General features: G+C 34.8%; 1 protein-coding gene across 1 annotated transcript; it reads left to right on the top strand.

Annotated features, from left to right (window-relative positions):
• The first annotated feature begins 3,570 nt into the window (after positions 1–3,570).
• LOC114195367 (protein PHOSPHATE-INDUCED 1-like) lies at positions 3,571–4,814 on the top strand. Its single transcript, XM_028085803.2, has one exon. It carries the CDS (start codon positions 3,712–3,714, stop codon positions 4,642–4,644), a length of 933 nt encoding a protein of 310 aa, XP_027941604.1. The 5' UTR covers positions 3,571–3,711; the 3' UTR covers positions 4,645–4,814.
• The last annotated feature ends 7,235 nt before the right edge of the window (positions 4,815–12,049 follow it).

The following is a 12,049-nucleotide window of genomic DNA, read 5'->3' as shown; positions in this document are numbered from 1 at the left end:
ACTCAAAGAGACTCTACAACAATAGCCAATTCATCCATGGTATCTCACAACTCAAGGCTTATGCAAACAGTACCTACAACCATCCAATTCAAGTATATGGATACCCAAATATTCATCAATAAAACTACTCTCAACATGTACCCAACCAAAGGGACATCCAAGCTCCTTGAACTTGCAACAGTACCTAACCATGCTTCCAATTCCTGCCACATTAAACTCACCTCCAAACAATAGCTACAACATTTCATTCTTCCCAAAACCTTAAATAAAACCAAATGTAACATCAATAATCATCACCTTGCATGTATTAGTCCCCCCACCATTTCAAGTTTTACCTATTACCTTATTATCCCTACCAAAACTAAGGTCATCACCAACATAACTCTAAACCCACAATTGCACATCGCAACCACATAGTGTCTTTTTCACTACGTTGGTGCCTGGCAACATGTTATGTGCCGCTAGGCGGTGCATCCAATTCTAGGTAATACCTAGAATTTCCCTGCACTTGTGAAAACCCTAAATTTCCCTCACCCTTTGATCCATTAATCCAACCATACAATTTTACTTCCAATACATTTTCCAACATGCGCCCACCTTCAATTGCATCATCTAATTACCAATTTATTGTGATTAGGATTTAAATTTAGATTTAACAATCATTCTCAACCCCTATTCACCTACATGTTTCTCAATTGATCCACACATCAAAACACCACACAATTCATAAATTTACAACATCCATCAATAAACAAAATACTAAGGACCATTTTCCCTCGATCAGAATAACCCTAGAATGCTAAAAAATCCAAAAACAAGCCAAATCAGCATGAGTCACCTAGCGTGCATTCATCACTGCCAGACGGTTCTTGCAAAAACCCAAAATATTGGGTTACTCCTAATGTTTCACCTGGCGGGCCTTCAACTTCGCCAAGCAGTTCATCCTTGAAAACCTAGAAAATTGCACAGAAAGCTTGCTTCGCCTAGCGGACCTTCAATGCCAACAGCCCAACCCTTCCAACTGTTGCTATGGTTTATGAAAAAGAAATAGAACAAAAACTCTTTCGTGTCAATCAAGGTTTGAACTCAGATCCATACAATTACCAAGCCAATGCACAACCAACCAATTCATGTTTTGTGATATATATATCTATGATTATATTATCACGCTCCATGGTCAAGAAGACATGCAAAATAATTAAACAATTAAATTAACACACTAATGGTGTACTCAAAACTTGAACCTAAGTCCTCTCACATAACCAAATATTCTCAACCACTTGAGCTAGTACCGTTCCTTGTCATAATTCCCCGTATTAATTACTATAAAGATCCTAATACTTGCATTTATATTAAATAGATATTTATTTCTTAATTTCATTTTTCTAGGTCTAACATGTGGCAATGCAGATGAAAATAATAATATAAGTGCATCAACATATGGTGAACTTCATTCTTCCCTTTCTTACTTAATTATTAGCTTTTTTTTCTCTTCTGCTTTTGGTTGGGTTCATTTGTGTGTTTTGTGTTTGAGTTAAAGAAACAAGATAACAATGGAAAGTATCTCAAGGGATTAAAGAAGTATTGAAGGAGAAGCGTAAGGGGATACCAAAGACTACATGGGTGGGAAAGGCGTAAGAGAGAAACATTTCAACTTGGAGAGAAATAAAGAAGAAAGAAGAAGAAGGAGGTGGCGCATGAAGGTTCACCGAACTAAACAAAATATGAAATCTAGTATTGATTGAATTATAGTAATCTAATTATGGAATCCAATTTTATTAGTGTGTACCGAATTTTGAAATTTGGTTGTGTCAATTTTTTTATTCATTGAATTTCGAAATCTGGTTAATCGTCAAGTTTTTTATTCACCGAATTTTGAAATCTAGTTAAGTGTCAATTTTTTTTCTTCTTCATCATATTTCAAAATTCTATTATGTGTAAATTTTTTGTTTATCGAATTTTGAAATTCGTGTCAATCTATTTTGTTCACTAAATTTCAAAATACGATTAAGGGTGTGTTCACTTGAAGGGATGGATATGGGGGAGAGTGTGAAGATGGATTTGTGTAGATTTAGATAGATGAATTTTTGTGTTTTTTTGAGTGGATTTAAAGGGTAAAGTGAGTAGATTTGAAGATAAGTTTTATAAAAGTTAGTGAGAGATTTGATTGATGTGATAGATAAAATTAATTGTAAAAATAGATAAAATTAAGAAATTACCAAAATATCCTTAATAAAAAATAATTTTGTAATTTAATATTATAAAAATAATTATAATTAATTAATACAAATTAAATAAAATATTTAAATAATATGAAATCTTAAAATAAAAAAATTAAATATATTTATATATTTTATTAGTTATTATATATAAATATATCAATTATTATATTTTAAATAATATTTTAATTATTAATGATTATTAATTATTAATTATATATATATTATATTATTTTAATTTATTATATATATATATAATAATTAATAAAATAATAATAATATATTATAATTAATAATTAAAATAAACATATATTTATATAAAATTTAAAGAGGGTATAAATGTAAAATAATGTGTTATCTTCTTAAATCCTTGCAAAATGAAGTGATGAATTTTCAGAACAATCTCACAAATCCATCCGTGCTTTTCTTTTCAAATCGTATATCACGAATCATTCTGTACAAGATAATACACGCATACGAATAGGCCCTAAGTGTCAATTTTTTTTTTCACCGAATTTTGAAATTCGGTTAAGTGCCATTGTTTTTTGTTTACAGGATTTCAAAATCTGATTTTGTATCTATTTGTTTTTTCTTCAATTTTTGTGTTCGTTAATCAACTTTAATAATTAGATGGAATCCTAAACTGAAATTCATGTGTTTCGAAATTCATTCATCCCCTACCACACATATAATAATAATTTATTTATTTAATATATGTTTTGTAAAGGTAAAATGGGACGGTAATAAAAGTTTGGATGCAGGAAAAAAAACAATGGAGCGCCGGAAGACCTGTCGAAACATTACAAAGACATTAAAAAATAAGTTGACTTCTTTAAATGAACCTCCTATTCATAAACGTTAGGGTGGCTATTTTATTGTCTATATAATTGTAAGGAAGTCACTTGTCTTTAAGGACTATAATTTCATTTGAATGCTTAGTCTGAATAAGAAACAATTCCAATCTATAACGGGTTTATTAGAAGTCATTTTTATCTTTGTGACACTTCTTTACAGGTCAGACTCGGATGGATAAATTTCTAGCATACTTAAGCAAGAGGACAATCCATTGAGAGTCAACTCATCAGACTTTCTCTGTTAAAAGAAAAACGAATCTTGCCTTTCACTAATTACAAATGGACACGTTGGACAGCTGTTTATCATAGTTGCTTACGCTCCATTTAGCTATCCATGCCCTGTCTCCGCTTAACTAACTTTCCGACCATACAAAAACCTTGTCCCACACATTTCGCTTAATTATTATACCACAACACAAACGCGTTTTCAAGCTGCCACCTTCACCACTTAATTCCACTCCTCTCACCATCTCTCATAACACTTTGCCTCACCATTACGCCTTTCTCCCTTCAATCACGTCTCCTTCATACGATCACCACCCACACTATATAAATATCTCTACTACCACCCTCTTTCCATCAATTCATTTCATTTCTCACTCTTCTATCAATTTATTTCCTCTCTCTACAGAATACAAATGGCCTCTCTTACATCCTTAAACTTTCTCCTATGTTTTTTTCTGTCTGTTTCAATTCTTCGTTTCAGTTCAGCGAGAAAACTCACCGAGTCAGAGCCCCAACTTAAGTTCCAATACCACAGAGGACCTCTCCTCACAGGTAAAATCTCCGTCAACCTCATTTGGTACGGCAACTTCAAACCTTCCCAGAAAGCCATCGTCACTGACTTCATCACCTCTCTCTCCCCACCCAAACCCCTCACGGCCCAACCATCCGTTGCCACGTGGTGGAAAGCCACCGAAAAATACTACCAAACCCCATCTCCCAAACTCGCCCTCTCTCTGGGTTCCCAAATCCTCGACGAAAACTACTCATTCGGTAAATCACTCACCACCGATCAAATCGTGAAACTTGCATCCAAGGGTCCACAGAGAAACGCAATTAACGTGGTTCTCACCTCCGCTGACGTTGCCGTGGAAGGGTTCTGCTCCAGTAGGTGCGGGACTCACGGGTCCTCCGTGGGGGCGCGCGTCAACGGAAATAGGTACAAGTTCGCTTACATCTGGGTGGGTAACTCTGAAACCCAGTGCCCGGGGCAATGCGCGTGGCCATTCCACCAACCCATATACGGTCCCCAGAACCCAGCTCTGGTTGCGCCCAACAACGATGTTGGCGTCGACGGCATGGTCATCAACGTGGCTAGCCTCTTGGCTGGAACCGTGACCAACCCTTTCGGGAATGGCTACTTTCAGGGACCCAAAGAGGCTCCGCTGGAAGCCGCCTCTGCCTGCACCGGCGTCTACGGTAAGGGCGCCTACCCTGGCTATGCAGGGAACCTCTTGGTGGACCCCACCACCGGTGCCAGCTACAACGCCAATGGTGTCAACGGAAGGAAATATCTCTTGCCAGCTCTCGTTGACCCTAAAACCTCTGCTTGTTCAACCATCGTCTAAAACCCCCCACACAAAGCTTTCACTTTTCACCCGGTTTAGTTTTTAGGCTACACGAACGAACATTCTTTCATTTCTTCATTCAATCATAGTCTTAAGTATTACAATGTTCAGTTATACTAAACTTTTGTATTCAGATGATTAGAAAGTATGGCAAAGTTATATTATTAATATTTTTATTGATTTTTAATTTAATTTGCAGAAATCAGGTGCCACTGTGGAACTCCCTTGCAAACACTTGCAAACATGAATGTCTAATATCTTTTGCAGTACGCTTCAAGCGGAATAATTAGAAAGTTAACAAAAATAAAACCTAATTATTTTTCTTTCATTTATTATAATAATAACGGTAATAACTATATGTAAAATGATTTAATAAAAAAATACATTATTTAAAATAAAATAATAAAAAATTTACAATATTAAGCACGTTTCATATCTCTTCTTGAAAAACAAGCTAGGTTATTTTTTACAAAATTGAATTCAATTTCATAAGGGTCAATTCCATCAAGATCTCTTCATTAGTTGGGAAAGAGTTCACACAAATCAGATTTTTTTTTAGGAACATGTAATGAGAGAATTGGATTTGGCAAGACGATGTGTGGTTGAAAAACAAGGATTTGTTTCTTTAGCAAGGTATAAAATGTTGTGATAATCAACAATATTGCAAAAGAATATAGCATTATATTCAATGGAGTATAAAACAACTACATAAATGTTTTGCTCCTTTTATGTAACGGTACAATCGATTCTTCAATTAAACATTGCAGGTTTTCTCTTCTACAAGCCACGGTGGTTGTGAACATTGGGTTTGTTGCAGAAGTTTTCCTCCGCAAGTCAGGGGTATCTAACTCATCATAAACCCTTTACACCTATAAAGAGGTGCCCAATGCTTCCTTACACTCAACTCAATCTCCTCTCTTTTTCATCTTCTCTTTATTTTCCTCTCTTTTCTTAGATCTTGGGTTATAAAATTTTTAGAATTTCTTGCTAGTTTTGAGATCCTTGGTCTTTTTGAATCTGATAAGATTGTTATGGCAAAAAAATATTATGTTTGTAGGGTATGATCATGGTCTTTCTGTACTTAACATTTATGAAGTTATTAATGAATCTCGTTCTTCTGCTTATATTGTTGATTGGTATGTTGTATGGTATGCTAGATTAGGACATGTGAATTCCTCATATGTCATGAAATTGCAACGACTAGAATTAATTAATATGCATGATAAACAAAGTATTAAATGTGATATATGCGTGGAATCTAAAATAACAAAGAAAACTTGTTATTCTATAAAATGAGCGGGTAGGTTCATGACTGGTGGTGAACACGTGATAATATGAGTGGGGAGGTTCATATTATGATGCTCTCATGTGAGGGTATGAGTGGGGAGGTTCGTATGTTCCGTGCTCACACTTTAGGGCTGATGCGGGCAGGGAGGTTTGTAGTTGTTGGATCACGTGTGTTGGACTACGAGCGGGGAGGTCTGTAGAGTTGGACTACGAGCGGGGAGGTTCGTAGAGGCAGGACCACGAGCAGACAGGTTCGTGGAAGCATATATATCTTGGGTCCATGGTCAAGAAATTGTGGGTTGGAAACCTTAGGGCATTAAGGTTTCTTGGTTAAGCATTGGCTGAAATAAAGTAATTTGGGGTGAACTTCTATGTATTAAATTATACATTTGTATTGTTACATGAGCTCACCCTATATGTTTGTGTTAGGTGATGATCGTGTAACTTGTTACACAGGAGTAGAGGATGTTGCAGGTGAAGCTGTTGAAGAGTAGAGCTGGAGAGAGGACTTACATGGGGATATTTTTTTAAAGACTTGTATTTATCTCATTAGTTTCAGTGGAATACGAACTTGGAGTTGTACTCTTTTAATTGAATATTAGTTTTGGAATTTGTTTTCATTTGGTGCGATTAATAAAGATGAAAATTTTTCTCGCGTTTTTGAGTAAGATGAATAATTAAATACGACTATTTAATGATATCTTATTTTATTTTAATTTAGTAATATTCGGCCAGAATGTTACAGTGTGGGGGTGCCTGGCTAAGGAAATGTTAGTTGATCTTAAGAAAAAGAAAGTAGGCTTTAAAACTTTTGAATGTATGTTCTTAGGTTATGCGGATCATAGTGTTGCCTATAGGTTTCTTGTTTTTAAAAGTGATGTAATTGAGCATAATACTATAGTGGAGACAAAAAATGTTGAGTTATTTGAACATATTTTTCCTTTAAAGGTTAGTGAGACACCTGAACAACCTATAGATACTACGATGTCATATGTGAAGATTTGAGAAGTAAAAGACAGAGGAAGGAAACTTCCTTTGGAGATGAATTTTATACTTATCTAGTTGAAAATGATTCAACCAATTTTTAAGAAGTTATTAGTGCTCTTGATGCTACATATTGGGATAAGGCCATAAGGACTGAAATTGAATCTATTAAGAAAAATAATACTCTGATCTTAGTAGACTTTTCAAAAAGAGCAAAACCCATTGGTTGCAAGTGGATCTTTAAGAAAAAGTATCATCTTGATGAATCCATAAAAAAATATAAAGCAAGATTAGTATCAAAGGGCTTTACTCAAAAACTCAACATAGATTACTTTTGATACTTTTGGTCTTGTGAGTAAGATTTCATCTATTCGAGTATTGTTAGGTCTAGAAGTTATCCATAAGCTGGTGATACATCAAATGGATGTTAAGACTTCTTTTCTAAATAGTGGATGAGAGGAGAAAATTTATATGACTAAACCTGGAGGGTGTGTTATACTTGGTCAAAAGAATAAAGTTTGTAAACTTTGGAAATCTTTGTATGGATAAGGAAATGTATCACAGACTTGTAGTCAGGCTTATTTACTTGGCCCGTACTAAGCCAAACATTGCATTTGTTGTTAGTCTAGTCAGTCAGTTTATGCACCAACCAAAAGAAGCACATTTACAAGTTGCCCTTAGAACTATTCAATATCTAAAAGAGACCCATGAAGAGGGATTTTGTTTAGACGAAACAAGAGTGTAACCATTGAAGCATATAAGGATGTAGATTATGATAGGTTAATTATGGATAGGAAATTAACTACTGGATATTGCACCTTCCTAGGTGGAAATTTGGTGACTTGGAAGAAAAAAAAAATAGAATGTGGTGGCTAGATCAAGTGTTGAAGCATAATTTCAAGCAATGGCCCAAGAAATATGTGAACTTTTAGGCTATAGCTTATATTGGAAGACTTAAAGATATGGTAGGATAAACCTATATTCTATGACAATGAATATGAATTTAGTGATGCTCACAATCTGGTGCATCATGATAGAACCAAACACATTGAAGTGGATTGACACTTCATCAAAGAAAATCTAGACAACAACTTGATTTGCACTCCATATGTATCTACCCAAAATCAACTTGCAAATATTCTCACAAAGGATCTAAACTGCATCAACTTTGAAATAATTATATTCAAGTTGGGAATGGAAAATGTTTTATTCACCAACTTGTGGGAGAGTGTCAAAATTTTTACTTAAGGTATTTTAAGAAAGTTTAAACTTTATTCTTTATCATAGCTAATTATTTGTTGTTAATGCTAAGATTGTGTTTCTAAAATAAATCCCATAATTATTGGACTTTGTCTCCATAGAATTAGTTGACTAATATTTCCATAACAATATTGATTAATATTTTCATAACAATAGTTGATTATTATTTTCATAACAGTAGCTGATTATTATTTTTATAATAACCAACAGGCTTGTGTGCATATAGGTCAATAACCTAATTATTCAGTATGAGAAATAAAATATTCTTCCTTCTAATTTTCTATATTATACTAAAAAAATTAAAACATAATTTTACAATAACATATAACATAATTAAAATATTCACATATACATATATTTATATATTTTATAGTATTGTATGCATCATTTTAAATTTACATCATTTAATACATATTATATTTTCTACACTAGAAGAGGAATAAGTATTATTTATTTACAATTTTCCCCTCATATACTGATCTTCAAGCTTGTGAAGGAAAAAGGTTATGGCTAGGGTTCACTTAAACTATTAGGGGTAAATAGAAAGTAACTCCACTTTTTTCTTCAAGAATAACCGGTGCATTGGAGCATTTAAGAGGTGATAGTAGAATTTCTAGTTCCTTGGAACGTTACCGAATTGTTTACTGCATTAGTTTGTCATGTGTTTCCCGGAAATACCGCTACTATATAAAAAAGGAATGGGTCGAGCATGTTAGGGACAGCCATCTACGATGAGATTACAATATATTTTTTTATACACAACTATAAAATAGGGAAGTGAGACAACTATCACATGAAAATATAACATACCTAAATGAAATAAAATAAATGTTAAATTACTCTTTTGGTCCTTCTATTTGTCAAGTAATATTAGTTTGGTTCTCAAGTTTTTTTTGTCTCAATTTTGTCCTCATTTTCTAAAAATGATTTAATTTGGTCCTTGCCGTTAATTTTGACCAAATGGTGTTAAAGTCAACGCCACATGTCAATTTTTGGTTTTTTTGAATCTTTAGAATTTTTTAGAATTTTTTTAGATTTTTTTTTATTTCTTACACATCTCACTCCATAGTTGTGCCACGTGTCAAAATAATTCAATTTGGTCCCTATATTTTGTTTTTAATTTCAATGTAGTCCTAATTTTTGTAAAAATGAAGCAATATTGTCTCTATTTAAAAGGACACTCAATTTAGTTTTTGTATAAATCTTATGATGATATTCTTACTAAAATTGACATTTTTATTAAATATTTGTAGAAATATTTTTAAACAAGATTTTTTTTTAGTTTTCTTATTAAACAAAGTTAAACACCAAACTTAATTTCCACAATTAACAATTTTGTCATCATATATAAAGACATCAAGTGTATATTATACAAACTTACAAGTTTAGGAACTAAATTTCAAGTTTAAAACAAAACCAAAGTTTGATGTTTTATATATAATTTAAAGTTAATTTAAAATGTTTCTAGAAATATTTAATAAAACGTTAATTTTAATAAGAATATCACCATAAAATTTATAAAAAAGTGAATTGAGTGTCAATTTAAGGAGTGACAATATTGCTTCAATTTTACAAAAAATGGAACTAAATTAAAACTAAAAACAAATATAGGGACCAAATTGAATCATTTTGACACGTGGCACAACTGTGAAGAGATACATGTAAGAAATAAAATAAAATTTAAATTTAAAAAAATTCAAAAAAAAATTAAAATTCAAAAAAATTCAAAAAAAAATTCAAAATTCAAAAAAAAACCTTAAATTGACATGTGGCGTTGACTTTAACACCATCTGGTCAAACTAATGGTAAGGATTGTAACACCCCATTTAATTAATAACAGAAATTAAAGGAAATGTCACGTCATAATAGCATAGCAGCGCAGTCTTATATGTTTTCCACAAAACGCCTCACAATGAAACGAGGCATACCAAGACGTTAACTAAGCAGACACGAAAAGCCAAACAGAAATAGAAGTTTAGCGGGTATCCAAAATACATGGATCGTAGCCCCCAAAGAAAGCTTATAACATAACAAAATCCAGCCCAGATGGCTAAGCAGCAGAGTCACCATTCCCTTGTTGACCACGAGGACCTCGCCCATCTGCTCCCATCAATTTAATCGATGATCATCGCAAGAAGAAGAACCACATACAAGATAACCAGACAATACAGGGTAAGCTAGAGTAAAACAGTTCATCAAGTAGCCACACATCAATGCACAATCCAACATTTGATATATATCGCCCAAACATGTTCTGACTTCACAAACAATACACTAGACACTGACTCCACTCACCCGGATACGTATAGTCTGGTCGGATTTAGCGGATGCTTGCACTTGTGGTGGATACCTCTGCTCACCCCCGAGCTATATGTTACAAGTGTTACAATGAATCCATTTCCCTCACCACAGGAGACAGTCCGCTCTAAATGAGACTAACTAACTCCTTAGAGTGTCAGGATGCAACCTTACCTTGAATCCTTACTAGACTATACAGATGGGGCACCACCATGAACACCCACTAAAAGGGGTCATGGAATTACGTCCCGGTCACTGAAGCGCGACCCCGGAAGTCTCACCTAGAGACTCCAAGGAATTACACACTAACACGGACTGAAAATCATACATCACAATGAGAGAACATTAATCATGATTACAATTTCGTACCAACCCCTGAAAATGAATCCTCATTAGTATCACATGTTAAATCCATACCACTGGTCATTACTACCCCATGAGTCTAGGGCTCGTCTCAAATCAATATCATGCCTCTTCAATTACAACCCACTTATCCATTTCACATGCCAAGGTCCCTCAATCACATTTATACAATTTATAACACAGATCATACCATGCCTTTCAATTCACAAACTTCATACCTCATACAAAACACATCATAACCAACAATCAAATTACCAATTTAAGAGAGTCATCCAACCTGCAGCGTATCTCGCTCAAGGCAAGAGCCCTCGCTCAGGCGAGAGGGGTATTCTCGCTTAGGCGATAGACCCTCGCTTAGACGAGATCGCGACAAATGCTGGGATTCCCTTACAGGCTCGCTTAGGCGAGTCCTGGCTCGCCTGGGCGAGACAACCTCTCACCCAACAGTGGCGTCCCTCGCCTGGGCTAGACCACAACAACGTTCTAGGCCTTCACTCCTCCTCGCTTAGGCGAGTGGCTCTCGCCTGAGCGAGACTGGCCTCGCTCAAAACCAGAGTCCTCCGCCTGGGCGAGTTACTCTAGCCTAGGCGAGATTGACAAATCTCAGCACTACCTTTCCTGCAACAGTCACATATCCACCCAAGCAACAGTCCAAGATCGTTGGCACATTCATCACAAACATACAGTTCATGCAATACCCAACAAACATCAAAACCAACCAGAAAATCGTTCAAGACTTGAAAACTCTAACTTCCCTGTACCTGGAAAGGTTTAGCTAAGACCCCAACGACACAACCACGAGCGCAACAGCTCTAAGGATGAACTATGGGCTGAAATAGGGGTGGGACAGAACCAGATAAATGACGTTAACAGAGGCTTTTAACCGAAATCATGAAAAGATGGTAAAAAAGGAAACTAGTACGACTAGAAGAGATACTTACATGGAGCACAAGTTCTCTTAGCTCAACGTGATAGTGGAAGCAAAACCCTAGCGGAGGGGGTTGACGGCTGTAGTTTAGGTTCTCTAAAATGAAAGGAAAATGTGACTTAGGGCAACTAAGAAGGGTTTTATCTACTGGGACAGCCCTTAGGCCCACTTACAAGGGCAACCCTTTAGTTTAGGGCAGGAAGATAAGGAATAATATTAACGGGCCTTACAAGGATTAAATTGAATCATTTTTAAGAAAATGATGACCAAATTGAGACAAAATAA

The sequence above is a fragment of the Vigna unguiculata genome, chromosome 8, assembly GCF_037176805.1.
Source record: "Vigna unguiculata cultivar grain cowpea cultivar isolate G323 ecotype 2 chromosome 8, ASM3717680v1, whole genome shotgun sequence".
Classification (NCBI taxonomy): domain Eukaryota; kingdom Viridiplantae; phylum Streptophyta; class Magnoliopsida; order Fabales; family Fabaceae; genus Vigna; species Vigna unguiculata.
This window is presented reverse-complemented; position numbering and strand designations above follow the sequence as displayed.

Coding starts and splice junctions, on each gene's coding strand:
- LOC114195367 (XM_028085803.2), top strand. CDS start 3,712: ATGGCCTCTCTTACATCCTTAAACTTTCTCCTATGTTTTTTTCTGTCT.